This window comes from Macaca mulatta, chromosome 20, assembly GCF_049350105.2.
Source record: "Macaca mulatta isolate MMU2019108-1 chromosome 20, T2T-MMU8v2.0, whole genome shotgun sequence".
Classification (NCBI taxonomy): domain Eukaryota; kingdom Metazoa; phylum Chordata; class Mammalia; order Primates; family Cercopithecidae; genus Macaca; species Macaca mulatta.
This window is the reverse complement of record NC_133425.1, coordinates 53,318,125-53,334,754: the sequence shown is the minus strand read 5'-3', so window position 1 is coordinate 53,334,754 and position 16,630 is coordinate 53,318,125. Positions and strand designations below refer to the sequence as shown.

The window sequence follows — 16,630 nt, the reverse complement described above, 5'->3', positions numbered from 1 at the left end:
ACCTCCAAATGAGGTTGATCATTTTTAAAAATGTATATTACCCCATACTTTTCTTTTGTAAATTTCTTGGTCAGGATTTTTTTTTTTCCTTGAGACAGGATCTCTCTCTGTCACCCAGGCTGGAGTGAAGTGGCATAATCTCGGCTCACTGCAGCCTCCACCTCCTGGGTTCAAGTGATTCTCCTGCCTCAGTCTCCTGAGTAGTTGGGATTACAAGCATGTGCCACCACTCCTGGCTAATTTTTGTATTTTTTGTAGAGATGGGGTTTCACCATATATCTCAGGCTGGTCTTGAACCGCTGGGCTCAAATGCCCACGTTGGCCTCCCAAAGTACTGGGATTACAGGTGTGAGACCCTGTGCCCGGCACTGCCTCCTTTAAATGTGGCCTCCATCGTGTGACCTCATGGTGAGGTTCTGGCCTGATTCCAACCACTGAACGGGCATGTGGTGCCCCTTTTAGCTTTCCTGGAGGAACATTTGTCACGTTTCCTTAGATTTTCTGAGCTTTCCCTGACCTCCCACACATCGGGTTTGCTGAGGGAGGCAGGGCAGCTTCTACTGCTTGCTGCCCAAGAACCCCTGTGTAATATGTATGCTGGTTCCTTCCACCACATACCACCTGCCACAGGGTGTGTGAGGCCTCTACCCCAGGCTCCTGGCCGGCCCAGGAAAGGGGAGCCACGTACCGCGCAGAGCCTGGGGGTGGCCAGGTTTGAAGTAGTCTATCTTCAGGTCTGTGGTCTTGTTTATGTGTTTCAGCTCCAGCATGTCCTCCCGGTTCTGGTACCACTCCTTTATCTCCAAAATATTGGTACCTGTGGGGCCGATGGACATTTGCTGCAGCCAGGCCAGCTCCCCTAGTCTTCAACCCCTACTTACTCCAGGCACACAGAGGCCAGCAATGCCCCCAGAGAGAGTAGAAGCCACCCCCGCCCCTGGGTGGGCCTGGAACCATGGCCAGAGCAGTCCCCCTTACACTCCAGGTCCTCGTAGGTGGTGAGGCGGCTCACAAGGCCGTTGCTGTTGAGGTACGGGGCCCACTTCTCCAGCTTTGCCCTCTTGTACTGAATCACCTTCTTCCCGTTCGGGCAGCGGGTCTCAAATGCTGTGGACACAGTCAGCTGGGGTCTATCCTTCCTAGTTTGGGGGAAGGGAGGGCCAGCCCTGCCCAGCCACTCATCCATCCACTGCCCATTCTCTGTGTACTGAACTCCTCTGGCCCCAAGCCTGATCCAGGGAGGCCGAGGAGAATAATCACCAGGGTGGCCCCAGCCCTAGAGGGGTTCTCAGACCAGACAGAAGCACAAATCCACCCAAGAATGGGATTTGAGCCCCATCAGAGGGTCTGCCCCGCAGCCAACCACACTATTCCACTGCCAGGCCTTTGCTTGTACAGGTCTCTGCCAGAAACACCATCATCCCCGCCTCCTCTTGTTGGACTGACTCCTTCAGATCCTTCAAAACTTTGCCCAGGTGACCTCTAGCCTACTTCTGGTACCCCTTTCTGCTCACCCATCCCCAGGCCCTAGCCCCAGTGCTGGGCTGGGTGCGCCTCCTCTGGGTTCCCATGACACCCTCTCTGGCACTTCCCACCCTGATGAAATGGCCCATGCCCTCCCCATAGGCCTGAGTGCTCCCTAGGTGGGCACCAGCAGATATTGACATGGAGCATGACAGTCCCTGCCCTCCTGCCTTCTCTACCTGCCCCTCTCCGGTCCTGAGACCCCCTGCACCATCTGGGCACTGCCCGTAGCCTCCTCTGGGTAGAAGAGTGTGAGAGGGGAATGGGCTGGGTTCCCAGGCCTTGCTGCCGCCCACATGCCATCATCCCACACATGCTCACTAAGCTGCATCGCCCTGTGTGCCTGACTGGTGTCAGGGCCTCGGGGTCAAAGCTGAGTGCTTGTGGCAGGAAGGGAGGAGGGAGGGAAAGAGGGTGCAGCTGAAGGTGGGAAAGGTGGAAATGTGGAGCACGGCATTCCCTGCTGTGTCCCCCCGCCTCACTGCTGCCGCAGACCTCTCTGGAGGCCCAGGAACTGGATCTGGAGAGGGTAAGTGAACACACAAATAGAAAATACCTTCCGGGGAGATCTCAATCTGTTCCACCCACGAGTGGGGCATGTCGAAGCTCTTATCCTCATCCTCCTTGCCCTGATGGGAGAGAAGCGGGTGGGGGAGGTGGTGTTGGTCAGGGCCTGGAAGCAGAAGTTATAGTCAAAGCTCTGTCTCTGCCGACAGAGCCAAGCCAAGGTGGTCCGTTGGCTTCCCCAGGGGAACTGGAGGTCATGAGCACGACTCATGATGTGGAAGAGGAGGAGTCTACTCTGGGCAGGGAGCTCTTCCCTATACCTGCCTGGCTTAGGACAGCAGCACCCCCTGCCCTGGCTGCAGGCCCTTCGTGATTAGAGAGGTGTTTCTGGAGTCAGGGTGCCCAAGCCCCACCCTCTCTCCAAGACCAGCTAAGGGGTCCTGGGCAAGTGTGTTAACTGCTCTAAGCCTTAGTTTTCTTAACTGTAAACTGGACCTTTTAGGAGGATTAAATGATATAATGTCTGTAAAGGCCTTGGGACTCTGTCTGGCTGACATTATTATTATTATTATTGTTATTATTATTATTAGAGATGGAGTCTTGTTCTGTTGCCCAGGCTGGAGTGCAGTGGCATGATCTTGGCTCACTGCAACCTCCACTTCCCAGGTTCAAGTGATTCTCCTGCCTCAGCCTCCTGAGGAGCTGGGATTACAGGCATGCGCCACCACACCCAGTTGATTTTTGTATTTTTAGTAGAGATGGGGGGGGCGGGTCTCACCATGTTGCCCAGGCTGGTCTCGAACTCCTGACCTCAAATGATATGCCCATCTTGGCCTCCCATAGTGCTGGGATTACAGGCATGAGCCACCGTGCCCGGCCTATTATTGTTTCCTCTCTGAGCCTTAATTTCCCCATTTGTGAAATAAGGCCTGATCTAGATAAATGGTCCTCAAACTAGATAATCACAGAAACTTGGATAAGACTTTCTCAACTTAAAACCTTTTTTCCACAAACATTGCTCATACATCTGACACCTGCTTATCTAATTGTGACATTTTGCAGGGGACAAAAATGGGTGAGCAGTCAGCAGTTAGTATTGTCAAAAATCTCCAAGACAGCCAGGTGGGTGGGCTGTCACCAGGGGTCTGTTTTTTCCTGGGGGTCCATGACTGGGCTCTGACTCTTTGGGTTGCCCTCTGTCCATCTTTGCTGTAATGAGGGCTCTTGGGCCAGGGTGGACCAGGACTCTGTGACGGGAACTGTTTGATTATTAGCCATGCTGGCACTAAGCCAGCTGCCTGCAGGGCTGGGCTCTCAGGCCCTGGCTGGTCCATGCCCCATGACCAGCAGGGGGCGCCTATGCCCAGATTTACTGCACACGAGATGTCCCCAGTCTCTGGAGATGAGGACGCTGAGAACATTCAGCACCCTTTTCAGGCGGTCTACACTGCTGTGGCAAGCACATCACATCAAGCAGCCCCAGGAGGTAGAACAGAGTTACCATTGAGAACCCAGACTGTGGAGCCAGACTGTGTAGGTTCAAATCCCAGCTCTGTCACTTACCAGCTGTGTCGCTTTGGGTAAGTGACTTAACCTCTCTGTGTGTGAGTCTTCCCATTGGTAAAACGGGATCATATTAATCACAGGTGGTAATACCAGTGCCCACCTCACCAGGTGGCTGTGGGGATTTTAACAAGTTACTTCAGGTTAAATAGATACAATGGATCCCAATGCTTAGTAAGGACCATATGAGTGCTTACCTTTTACTTCGGGCTGAATGGCGTCCCCCTAAAATTCATAGGTTGAAGTTTTAAGCCCTGAAAGTGACTATATTTGTTTTATTTATTTTTCTTATGTTTTCTTTGTTGTTGTTGTTGTCTTGATCACTTACTGTTTGAATGATTGTATTTAGAGACAGGGTCTTTAGAGAGGTGATTAAGGTCAAATGAGTTCAATTAGAGTGGGCCCTAATCCAATAGGACTGTGTTGGTTGGGCATGGTGGCTCATGCCTGTAATACCAACACTTTGGGAGGCCAAGGCAAGGGGATCTCTTGAGCCCAGGAGTTCGAGACCAGCCTAGGTAACATAGCGAGACCATGTCTCTCTGAAAAACGAAAATTAGCCAGGTGTGGTGGTGTGTGTCTGTAGTCCCAGCTACTCAAGAGGCCAAGGTGGAAGGATCATTTGGGCCCAGGAGTTCGAGGCTGCAGAGAGCTATGATCGGGCCACTGCACTCCAGCCTGAGCAACAGAGGAGACCCTGCCTCAAAAAAAATAAAAAAATATATATGACTGATGTCCTTATAAGAACAGATTGGGACATAGATTTGTACAGAAGGAAGACAGTGTGAAGACAGGGAGAAGACAGCCATCTACAAGCCAAGGACAGGGGACTCAGAAGGAACCAACCCTGTCCACACCTTGATCTCAGACTTCCAGCCTCTAGAACTGTAAGAAAAATAATTTCTGTCTTTTAAGCACCCCCATCTGTGGTGCTTTGTGATGCCAGACGAATGCACCTATTAGAATTACTATGAATATAACTATGACCCTTCTGCCTCCATTTCACATAAAGGCTGAAACTGAATTCCGAGAAGGGAGGCTGGTGATGTGGGTAAGGCCCTGGTCAACGACTTTCAGAGGAACCGACAGAATAGACAAGAAAGGCCTGGCAGCGTGTGGGGCTCATGATGGCTACTTGGGATGGAACTGAGAACAGCCAGCTCTGGGACTCCCAGGGGTCTTATGACCCCGCTCTGCAACTGTCTTTTTCTAAATTTATTTTTATTTTTTGTGGTGGGGTGGGGTTGCCCAGGCTGGAATGCAGTGGCAGGAACACAGCTCACTGCAGCCTCGACCTCCCAGTCTCAAGTGATCCTCCTGCCTCAGCCTCCCAAGTAGCTGGGACTACAGATGCATGCCACCACAGCCAGCAAATTTTTAAATTTTCTTGTAGAGACAGGGTCCCACTATGTTGCCCAGGCTGGCAAGGGGCATCTTTCCAAAGGAGCAGGGCAACTCCTGAACAAGGTGGACGGTATGGGGGGAAGAAGACCTGACTTCAAGTCCTGTCCCTTCCCTAACCCACTGGGAGGTCCTGGGTAGGTTACTGGCCTTTCTGGGCCTCAATGTGCCCATCTGTAAAATAAGGGAATTGCCCAAGCCTTCCTGCTTTGAGGAACAGATCATTGGTCTACGTGGGCCATCCCCCACTGCCACACACACGCTGCTGGGGACACTTGTCAGGCTCCCTGAAGCCTTCACACACATTCCCTCGGTTCTTGAGCTGCTGAGACTCACCAGATTTTCCACATCATCCTCATCGTTTATCCCACTGTCATCTTCTTCAGTCAGGGACAGCTGAGACTTATCAGTCCCCAGGAGCATGTACTCCCACCTCACAGGGTCACCCAGGTCAAAGATCAAGTCCTGTTGGGGATGAGGACAGTCAACTGAGTGCACCCCACGGCCACCACGTCCCCATCTGCTCCATGAGGAGTTGGGAGATGGCTACTCCAGGGCAGAGAAGAGACCTGGGCCCAGGGCTGAGAGAAGCAGAACGTCAGTCCCAGGTGGCTCTGAGAGTCCACGCCCACCCTCCTCATCCCAACAGGGAAACTGAGGCCCCGAGGGGAAGCAGAACTCCCTGCCCATCATTCAGCCTCCCTGTGAGGACATCTCGTGCTGGCCTCTCTGAGAGACCACGAGGCTCTCTGGCCTGGGCTAGACCTGGACGTGTAGGTCTTTCCGTATCAGCGGGGCAGTGCTTAGAGCCAATGAAAACAAACCACCAAGATTTGATGGTAGAAGGGTCTAGCACCTCCCAGAAAGCGGAAGGTTTTTAAAAAAAGGCTTCCTCCTGTTTATTTTACCCATGCCAGGAACAAGGGAACTAGGCAGGCACACGTGGAGGTTATACATAAGAAGCAGGTGGACAGCCGGGCATGGTGGCTCGTGCCTGTAGTTCCAGCACTTTGGGAGACTGACACAGAAGGATCACTTGAACCCAGGAGCTCAAGACCAGCCTGGGTAGCAAAGGGAGATCCCACCTCTACAATTTTTTGTTATTATTTTGTTTATTTTTTTTGAGACAGAGTCTCACTCTGTTGCCCAGGCTGGAGTGCAGTGGCGTGATCTCGGTTCACTGCAACCTCTGCCTCCCAGGCTCAAGTGATTTTCCTGCCTCAGCCTCCTGAGTAGCTGGGATTACAGGCACATGCCACCATGCCTGGCTCATTTTTATGTTTTTAGTAGAGATGGGGTTTCACCATTTTGGCCAGGCTGGTTTCGAACTCCTGACCTCAAGTGATATGCCTGCCTTGGCCTCCCAAAGTACTGGGATTACAGGCATAAGCCACTGTGCCTGGCCATTTTTTTTTTTTTTTTTTGCCAGTGCATGGTGGCACGCACCTGTAGTCCTGGCTACTTGGGAGGCTGAGGCAGGAGGATCACTTGATCCCAGGAAGTTAAGGCTGTAGCGAGCTGTGAACACACCACTGTACTCCAACCTGGGAAACAGAGTAAGACCCTGTCTCTCCAAAACAAAACCAAAAAAAACAGCAGGTGGGTGGGAATTTCTCCTCTATGGAGTGTGTCTGCCACCTCTTTTCTTTCTTTTCTCTCTCTTTTTTTTTTTGGTTTTTTTGTTTGTTTGTTTTTTGAGACAAGGTCTCCCTCTGTTGCCCAGGCTGGAGTGCAGTGGCACGATCTCGGCTCACTGCAACCTCCACCTCCTGGGTTCAAGTGATTCTCATACCTCAGCCTCCTGACTAGCTGGGACTACAAGAGCATGCCACCATAGCCCAGCTAATTTTTGCATTTTTAGTAGAGACGGGTTTCATTATGTTGGTCAGGCTGGTCTCAAACTCCTGACCTCTTTTCACCCAGCCCACCTGAAGCCTCGGTCCCCTCAATAAAAGTGGCTCATCTGTCAGATAATTCCTAGAAGGTGGGGAGCACCTCACATTCTAATCAACACCTTCCTAGAGCAAGGTGTTCTCCCCACCCTAAATCATGTTCCAGAGGAAATCAAAGGCTGCAGAACAGCTGCCTGGAGGGGTGTTAATATTAAGCTGTTCTGAAGCCAACACTAAGCCTAGTACTCACTGTCATGTGTGAGTCCTGGGAGGGCTCCTGAGTATTTCTCTGCCCTAGCTGGTGGGTGGAGGGGAGAGAAGTAGGGGGCATAACAGAGGAGAGTGGGGGAGAGAACTGCTGGTAGATGTCACAGCGACTGCAGACAAAGCTTAGTGGGCTTAGTGGATAGCAACCCAACTGTATAGATATTTGCCGCCTTTCACACTTTTTTTTTTTTTTTTTTTTTGGAGATGGAGTCTTGCTCTGTCGCCCAGGCTGGAGTGCACTGGCGAAATCTCGGCTCACAGCAATCTCTGCCTCCTGGGTTCAAGCAATTCTCACGCCTCAGCTTCCCAGTTAGCTGGGATTACAGGTGCCTGCCACCACACCTGGTTAATTTTTGTATTTTTAGTAGAGATGGGGTTTCACCATATTGGTCAGGCTGGTCTTGAACTCCTGGCCTCAAGTGATCTACCCACCTTGACCTCTCAAAGTCCTGGGATTAAAGGCGTGAGCCACCGTGCCTGGCCAACCTACTTTCACTCTTGGCCTACATTTTGTTACTTTTGTAAACCAGTGTAAGCAGTAGTTAGATATTATGCTTTGTTACTTTAAGTTGTATTTCTTTAGAAAAAGCATAATTGAATGGACAACGGCCACATCCATGTGTCCAGGGTATGTTAGCACCAGGCAGTCACTCTGTGGATGCCTTACCATCCTCCTCCAACCCCTCGCTATTTCAAGGTTCTTTGAAGAAACAAAGCAGCTGCTCCAATGTTTGTGTGGTGGTAACAGTGACAACCTATGTCATCATCTCTTCCTCATGCCCTCACTTGGTACAGTACTGCCCCTCTGGCCTCACTTCCGCCTTCACCTTGGAGCCTGATGGATGGGATGGGGACATTCAGGCTGGAAGAGGGGCTGAAGGAGGACTGTAGCATCCTCTGAAGGGCTGTTATCCTTCAGAGGACACCGACCACCATGGTGCTTATGAGCCCAGGCCCTGGGGGAGGGCAGTGTCGGCTCTTCTCCCTCTGTGTGGCGTAGGAGAAGCGATCTCACTTCACTCGGCCTCAGTTTCCTTACCTGTAAAATGGGAGCAACAATAGTTAACATGTATTGAACAGCTAGAGACTATTTGGAGCACCTACTGAGTGTTACTTCCCACAACCCTGGAATCAGTGTCTAAGGGAGGCAGAGTGACGAGAGGCGTCTCCTTTGCTGAAGGCAGAAGTTTCTCTATCTTGGAGCTTCTGACTTCTTCACAGAGACAGAGCAACCAGCAGAGCAATCATGCATCAACTCTGCCTGTCTCCTGCAGGGGCCGGCAGTCGTCCCTCTGACACTTATTTACTTATTTATTCATTCCCCAAGACTAAATGACCATTTAAAAAGGTCATCAGGTACAGTGGCTCAGGCCTGTAATCCCAACACTTTGGGAGGCCAAGGTGGGCAGATCACTTGAGGTCAGGAGTTCGAGACCAGCCTGGCCAAAATGGTGAAACGCTGTCTCTACTAAAAATACAAAAAAATTAGCCAGCTGTGGTGGTGCCTGCCTGTAATCCCAGCTACTCAGGCTGAGGTGACAAGATCACTTGAACCCAGGAGGCGGGGATTGCAGTGAGCCAAGATCGCGCCACTGTGCTCCAGCGTGGGTGACAGAGTGAGAGTCTGTCTCAAAAATAAAATAAAATAAAAGTATGGAACACTATATAGAAATCAACATTGTCTCCCATAATCTGGTGCATCTGGGACTATAGAAATGTCACTGTCTCACCCTACATCTTCAAATTCACATTCTCAGGTCAAAACAAGTCTTCCAAAGGGATCCTTTGGGAAAAACAAGCTATTTCCTCGGCTTATATTTCCCTGTTTTTGTAGCATGCACCGGCAATTTATGCAAGTAGTATATACTGGGAAGGAAGAAAGGGGTCCACCAGCAAGCCCATGGCTGTTGACAGCCATGAGATTAGAGACAAGCACAAAGGGATAGGTCAACATACTGGCAAGCAGTTTTGTGACAGCTTGAGAATAACTCTTCATACTGTTCATTTCATTCCTGATAGAAACCTCACTGCCCAGTGCGTGCATGCGTGCGCGCGTGTGTGTGTGTGTGTGTGTGTGTGTGTGAGAAAGAGAGAGAGAGACTCTCTCTGTGTTGCCCAGGCTGGAGTGCAGTGGCACAATCACGGCTCACTGCAGCCTTGACCTCCCGGGCTCAAGCAATTGTCCCACCTCAGCCTCCCTAGTAGCTGGGACTACAGGTGCATGCCATCATGCCTGGCTAAGTTTTTTGAAATTTTTTTATAGAGATGAGGTCTCACTTTGTTGCCCAGGCTGGTCTCAAACTCCTGAGCTCAAGTGATCCTCTTACCTCATCCTCCCAAAGTATCAGGATTACAGGCGTAAGCCGCCATGCCCCACCAGAGTGCATAGGTATTGATGAGGTAGGCCAGCGAGTTACAGAGCCATAAAGAAATGATGTTGCCTAGGAGGAGGTGAGGAACAAGACAGATGAGAAATCCTAGGATGCCTTCTTCCCAGTAGATGTTTGCTATGGAGTCACAAAGTTCACAGTACTTGGACTCTCTGTCAATGAATTGTACCATAAATCTCAGTAATCCATGCAGAAGGGATGTGCGATGGGGGTAGCAGCAGAACGAGTGATTATCTCTCGACTTATCTCCATGATAACTCGGTCAAAGGAAGATGAGACAGCTTTCTGTACATTTCCAGGTCCTAACTACTGCAAAATTTGACTGTGGATTCCCAAGCAGTTTTGGAGTTAAGTGTGTGAACAACCTGCACCTCCCATCAATGCTGGCAATGTACTGAGTATAACTAAAGGGACCAGGAAGCTGACCTACTTGCTGCCCCAAAGTATTCTGACCTGCTGTTGCAGGAAGAGGCTCATACCCCATGAGAGCAGCTGGGACAGGATGGTGAGACAGGAGCTCAGGAGCACCAGATTGGCTGCGTCCGCCATGCAGATGGACAGACGAGAAAGCCATTCCTCAGGGTCTCCTTAAAAAGGACCCAAGGGAAACTGGCCTGGTCAGAAACAGTGCCTTCGAGACAACGAAAGAGCACTGATAGACATACCCGAGACTGGGTAATGTGCAAAGAAAAAAGAGGTTTAATGGACTCACAGTTCCACAAAGAGGACAACCAATGCTAATACAAATCAAAGCTCCAGTGGCTCTATTAATATCAGACAAAATAGATGTCAGAATGAAAACTATTACTAGGGACAAAGCTGATTATTTCATGCTGATAGGTCAATTCGTCATGAGGACATAACAATCTCAAACATTTACTCATCTAATAGCAGGGCTTCAAAATACATGAAGCAAATACTGATAGAAATGAAAGAAGAAATAGAGAAATCCAAAACTGTAGCCCTAAGATTTCAATAATGTTGTCAATAATTGAAAGAAATGTAGGCAGAAAATCTGCAAAGATATACAATATTTGAATAACACTATCAATCGACTTGAGATTATTGACATTTATAGAACATTCTACCCAACAGCAAAATACACATTCTTGTCAAGTACACACAGAAAATTCACCATATTAAGAATTTGGTGAATTTCCTAGACAGACCATATTATGGTCCATAAAACAAACTATAGCACGTGTAAAATAATAGAAGTCATACCAAGTTATATTCTCTAATCACTACAGAATTAAATTAGAAATCAACAGTAGAAAGATCTCTAGAGGGTTTCTAAATATCTGTAAACTAAACACATTTTCAAATGGTCCATGAATTAAAGCAGAAATTAAAATGGAAATTGAAGAGCATATTGAATGGAAGGAAAATGAACACGATAGAGTAAAATGTGTGGGATGTCACTAAAGTAGTGCTTCCGAGAGAAAGAAGGCTTATGTTAGAAAAGAACAGGCTTAGCCGGGCATGGTGGTGCATGCCTGTAATCTCAGCAACTTGGGAGGCTGAGCCAGGAGAATCACTTGAACCCAGCAGGTAGAGGTTGCAGTGATCCAAGATTGCGCCATTGCACTCCAGCGTGGGCAACAAGAGCAAAACTCCATCTCAAAAAAAAAAAAAAAAAAAAAAAAAAGAACAGTCTTAGATGAATTATCTCAGCTTCCACGTTAAGAAACTAGAAGAGAGTAAATGAAGCTCAAAGTAAGCAAAAGGTATAAAATAATAAAGATCAGAGTGGACATCAATGAGATAGAAAACAAAAACAATGGAGAAAAACCACAAAACCAAAAACTGGTTTATTGACAATGAGGTAGGAGGTGGGACTCAACTCAGAAGGTGGGACTTGACTTCCAAGCGGGGGACTCAGACACTGGACCAAATTGAGGACTAGCTAAAACGGGGCCAGGGCAACACCCAGATATTACACCTTTCCATGGCAAAGACCCAGTGAACCAGAGGTTACCACCCTATTTCTAGAAATTTCTGCATAATCTGCCCCTTCATTTGCATATGATTAATGTGGATATAAATATGACTGGGGAAGTGCCTCTGAGCTGCTACTTTTGAAACCACCTTTGCACAATTATGACTGAGACATTGAAAGAGATCTCACTTAATTGACTCCATCTTGCTTCTAACCTCCAAGCTGTCCTTGTTCATTCCTAGGTGCAGGCTGAACTAACTTTGGGAGAAACTTAGTTTATTATAGTTTAAAACAAAGGCGATAATAGCCCTTTCCCAAAGCAGACTGCCTTCTTGCCTAGGGAACTAGATTGACTTTGTAGGACTAACATTAGCCACAAGATTAGAAATTATGGCTTAGGAGTCATGCAGCTGGAGGCTACGAGATTCTGACCTTCCCTAAACTGCTCCTAAGATCAGTGCTTGAGATATTTTGCAGAGCCTGCACTTGATGGCTCAGCTGGCACCACCAGATGGATAAACTGGCTTATCTGATCTTGTGACCCCTACCCAGGAACGGACTTCGTGCAAGAAGACAGCTTTGATTTTCTATTGTTTCATCTCTGATCAATCAGCACTCCTGGTTCACTGGCCTCCCCCAACCCACCAAGTTGTCCCTAAAAACTCTGCTTCCTGAATGCAAGAATGCTATGGGAGACTGATTTGAGTAATAACAAAACTCTGGTCTCCCACACAGCCAGCTCTGCATGAATTACTCTTTCTCTATTGCAATTCCCCAGTCTTGAATCAGCTTTGTCTAGGCAGTGGGCAAGGTGAGTCCCTTGGGTGGTTACAATCTGGGCACACTGCCTATGGGGTAGCCCTGCTCCACAAGGAGCAGTCCGTCTGCTGCTGCCGTATGCTGCCACTTCAAAAAAAATTGCCTGTAACACCACCAGCTTGCCCTTGAATTATTTCCTGGAAAAAGCCACGAATCCTCACTGGCAAAGCCCTGATTTTGAGGCCTGCCCCTATGTCAAGACCGACAAAACTGACAAACCTCTAACCAGACTGACAGGAGAAAAAGAGAGACACACACATTACCAATATTAAGAATGAATGGGGTAATGTCACTAAAGACTCTAACATAGTAGAAGGAAAATAAGGAGCTACTTTGAACACTTTATAACAACAAATTTGAAAACAAATGCACAAATTTCTTGAGAGATACAAACACCAAAGCTCATTCAAAAAGAAATAACCTGAATATTCCTATTGAATTTGTACCTTAAAACCCTTCCACAAAGAAAATTCCAGCCACAGATGGCTTCACTTGAGAATCCAGCAAACATATACAAAAGAAATCATGCCAGTACTACAGAAACTCATCCAGAAAACTGAAGAAAAGGGAAACTTCCCAACTCATTCCACGAGACCAGCATTACTGTGATACCGAAACCTAGCAAAGATACTCTAAGAAAACTACAGAACAATATCTCTCTTCAACAAAGATGCAGAAATTCTAAGCAAAATTTTCAGTTCAAAACCAGTAATATTTAAACGATTAAACCATCCTAATGAAATGAGGTTTATCCCAGGAATGCATGGTTAGTCTAACATTCAAAAATCAATCCAAGTAACTTACCATGTAGATAGACTAAAAAAGAAAAATCATAATAATATCAATAGATTCAGAAAAAGTATTTGACAAAAATCTAGCATCTATTTCTGAAAAAAGTCTCAGCAAACTAGGACTAGAGAAAAACTTCCTTTATTTCATAAAGGGAACCAATAAGAGAAACCTGTGGCTAATACTATACTTAATGGTATGAGACTAAATGCTCTCCCTAAGATCAGGAATAAACAGGTGTGCTTTCATCACTTCTATTTAATATTTACTGGTGATTCTAGCCAGTGTGATAAGGCAAGAAAAGCATCCAGATTGGAAAAGAAGTAAAACTGTTTTTATTCACAGATAACATAATTATCTATATAAAAATTGATGGAATCCACACAAAGGCTATTAGGACAAATAAGTTAATTTGGGAAGATTTCAGGATAGAAAATCAATATGTAAAAATCAATTGCATTTCTATTCACTAGCAAAGAATAGTCAGAAGTTGAAATTTTAAAAAAAATCATAGTATCAAAAAGTAAAATATTTAGGAATAAATCTGACAAAAGATGTGCAAGAACTGTACACTGAAACCTACAAAATGTTGCTGACAGAAATTTTAAAAGACTTAAATAACTGAAGAGAGATACCATGTTCATGGGTGAAAAATTCAATATTGTTGATAAAACAGTTCTCTCTCAATTGATCTATGGATCCAGTATAATCTCAATCATAATCTTCTTTTCAGAGTATGGGACGGTGGTTCAAACGTGTGATCCCAGCACTTTGGGAGGCCAAGATGGGTGGATTGCTTGAGACCAACCTGGGCAACATGGCAAAACCCATTTTTTGTCTCTATAAAAAATATAAAAATTAGCTGGGCATAGTGGCACATGCCTGTAGTCCCACCTACTCGGGAGGCTGAGGTGGAAGAATTGCTTGAGCCCAGAGGTTGAGGTTGAAGTGAGCCATGATCGCATCACTGCACTCCAGCCTGGTCAACAAAGGAAGACCCTGTCTCAAAAAATAAAAATCTTCTTTTGGGGTGATGAAAAAATTCTGGAATTAGATAGTGGTGATAGTTGCACAGTTTTGTAAATATACCAAAAGCCACTAACTTGTGCACTTTAGTAGATTTATGCTATGTCAATTATGCCTCAACTTAAAAAAGGGGGGGAACACAGTCTAATTTACCAGTTAATAGAAGAAAAAATTATGATCATTTAATAGATGAAAAAAATTTGATATAAACAAATTTTGTTTGATTAAAAACTGCTAGCAAACAGAAAGAAATCCCTTAGTTAAAGGGTAGCTAGCTATAAAAACCGTACAGTCAAGATAAACATCATAAAAATAGTGAAATGTTATGATACTAAGGCTTTACTTGTGAATCAGGACTGAGACAGGATATTCAGAATCCCCACTTCAATTTGACATTATACTGGATGTACTAACCAGAGAAATAAAACAAGAAAAAGAAATGAAAAAAGTATAAGGATTAAAAATAAAGAAATAAAACGGCCGTCATTCAGCTGTAGGACTGATTGTGTATGCAGAAAATCCTTAAGTCTTTACAGATTAAATTTTAAAATGAATAAGTAAGTTTAAAACTTACTGGATATGTGAACAGTTTGCAAAAAGCAATTGCTTTTTTTTTTTTTTTTTTTTTTTGAGACAGAGTCTCGCTCTGTCTCCCAGGATGGAGTGCAGTGGCGCGATACAGGCTCACTACAACCTCCGCTTCCCGGGTTCAAGCAATTCTCCTGCCTCAGCCTCCCAAGTAGCTGGGATTACAGGTGCCCACCACCACACTGGGTTATTTTTTTTTTATTTTTAGTAGAGACAGAGTTTCACCATGTTGGCCAGGCTGGTCTCGAACTCCTAACTTCAAGTGATCTACCCTTCTCGGCCTCATAAAGTGCTGGCATTACAGGTGTGAGCCCCCGCACCCAGCCAAAAATCAATTGCATTAAATAAAACCACAGTGCAATACCATTACATGTCCGCTACAACAGCTAAAATGGAAAAGAAAGTATGCAGTATTGGCAAGGTTGTGGATGGAGCTCTGAGAACCCTCATACATTGCTGGTGGGAGTGTAAATGGATGCAATCACTTCAGAAATTGGGCAGTATCTACTAAAATTGAGCACGTGCCCACCCTGTGACCCAGCAATTCCACCCCTCAGTAGTTACCCAACAGAAATGTGTATATGTGTTCACTGAAATACATGTATACAAATGTTCATGGCGGCACTATTCAAAATAGTCCCAAACTGGACACAGTCTCAATGTGCAACTGTAGAAAGGACAAATAAGTTCTGGTGTATTCAAATAATGGAAAAGTAATAAAAAATGAAAACGAACAAACCACACAAAAAACCATAATGAATTTCATAAACATAACCATGAGTGAAGGAATCCAGGCATAAGAGTATTGAATCACTGTGTGATTCAACTGATGTAAACTCCCAAAACAGATGAAACTAATGGATGTTGTTAGAAGTCAAGGTAGTGCTTAACTCTGGGGACGACGGCGGGGTTGGTGGCCAGGAGGGGACATGAGGGGGCTTATGCTGGTCCTGGCTACATACGTGTGTTCAGTGTGTGATAATTCAATGACATGTACATTTAGGATCGTGACCTCCTCTGTATCCTCTTGTAGGTGCGTGTGTGTACCAGTGCCACATACATAAGTTAAAAATACATTTGGGGGAAGATAGTAATTATACAAAGGGACTTTCTGGGGTTCGGCCAATGTTCTATTTCTTGATCTGGGTGTAGGAAACCAAGGTATGTTCAATTTGTGGAATTTCGTTGAACTGTATGTATGCGTGGGATGAGTGCACTTTTCTGCATGTAGGTTACACTTCAAAATAGAGGTTTTTAAAAATGCAAACAATCCACATTTTAGAAGGATACACAAATCAGGAGAGACAATAATCATATCAGAATGGTTACTCATGGGCAAGGGAGTGGGCCATGGAGACTCAGCTATGGAGAAGGTTCAAAGCCCTCATGGCCTGGTGTCCCGCTCTCCCCCAAGGTCTGGCTGCCATCGCTTCCCTCTATTCCTGTCACCTGCATTGTGCCTGCCACGCCCACCCAGCTCCCCTTCCCCAGGCACCTTGCAGCAGTTCCAGCAATCCTGCATGTTGATCCAGTAGTTCTTGTGGTTCCAGAGGCTTTCGATGCCCAGGAAGCGCTCGTCCTGGGTGCTGTAGCTATGTCCTGTGAATGCATCAATGAAGAAGTTCTCAGGCACCTCGCGCTTCCCCGATAGCACAAGGACCCAGGAGTGCACCCGCAGGCCATGCAGGGCATCCGGCTTTGCCTTCTCCGCCTCCTGCCAAGGAAAGGTGGGTGACTATGAGTCAGATGGCTGGAAGAGGAGTGTCAGGGGCCCAGACATCTCCCTGGGGCTGGGCTCTGATGCAGACGGCACCATCAACTGGAGTGTGATGGCCCACCTCATCTCCCATCACCCAACCGCTGAGCCCATTTGTAAAATCAAAACAATGGGAGAGTCTGACTAGATCTGTGGTTTACAAATTGGA

At 46.6% G+C, this 16,630-nt stretch overlaps 1 protein-coding gene and 1 pseudogene across 3 annotated transcripts in view; both read right to left on the bottom strand.

The window, feature by feature from the left end:
- DRC7 (dynein regulatory complex subunit 7) overlaps positions 1–16,630 on the bottom strand; it is a 37,021-nt gene that overhangs the window by 8,055 nt on the left and 12,336 nt on the right. For all 3 annotated transcript variants that reach the window (XM_015126252.3, XM_077986165.1, XM_077986166.1), the window contains 5 exons: positions 16,201–16,419; positions 5,332–5,460; positions 2,081–2,153; positions 979–1,107; positions 689–817 (listed from right to left, as the gene is read on the bottom strand). In XM_015126252.3, the coding sequence (XP_014981738.1) occupies positions 689–817; positions 979–1,107; positions 2,081–2,153; positions 5,332–5,460; positions 16,201–16,419 (679 nt within the window). The remainder of the gene's footprint in view (positions 1–688; positions 818–978; positions 1,108–2,080; positions 2,154–5,331; positions 5,461–16,200; positions 16,420–16,630) is intronic.
- Positions 8,908–10,093, bottom strand: LOC106995037 (mitochondrial carrier homolog 2-like; annotated as a pseudogene).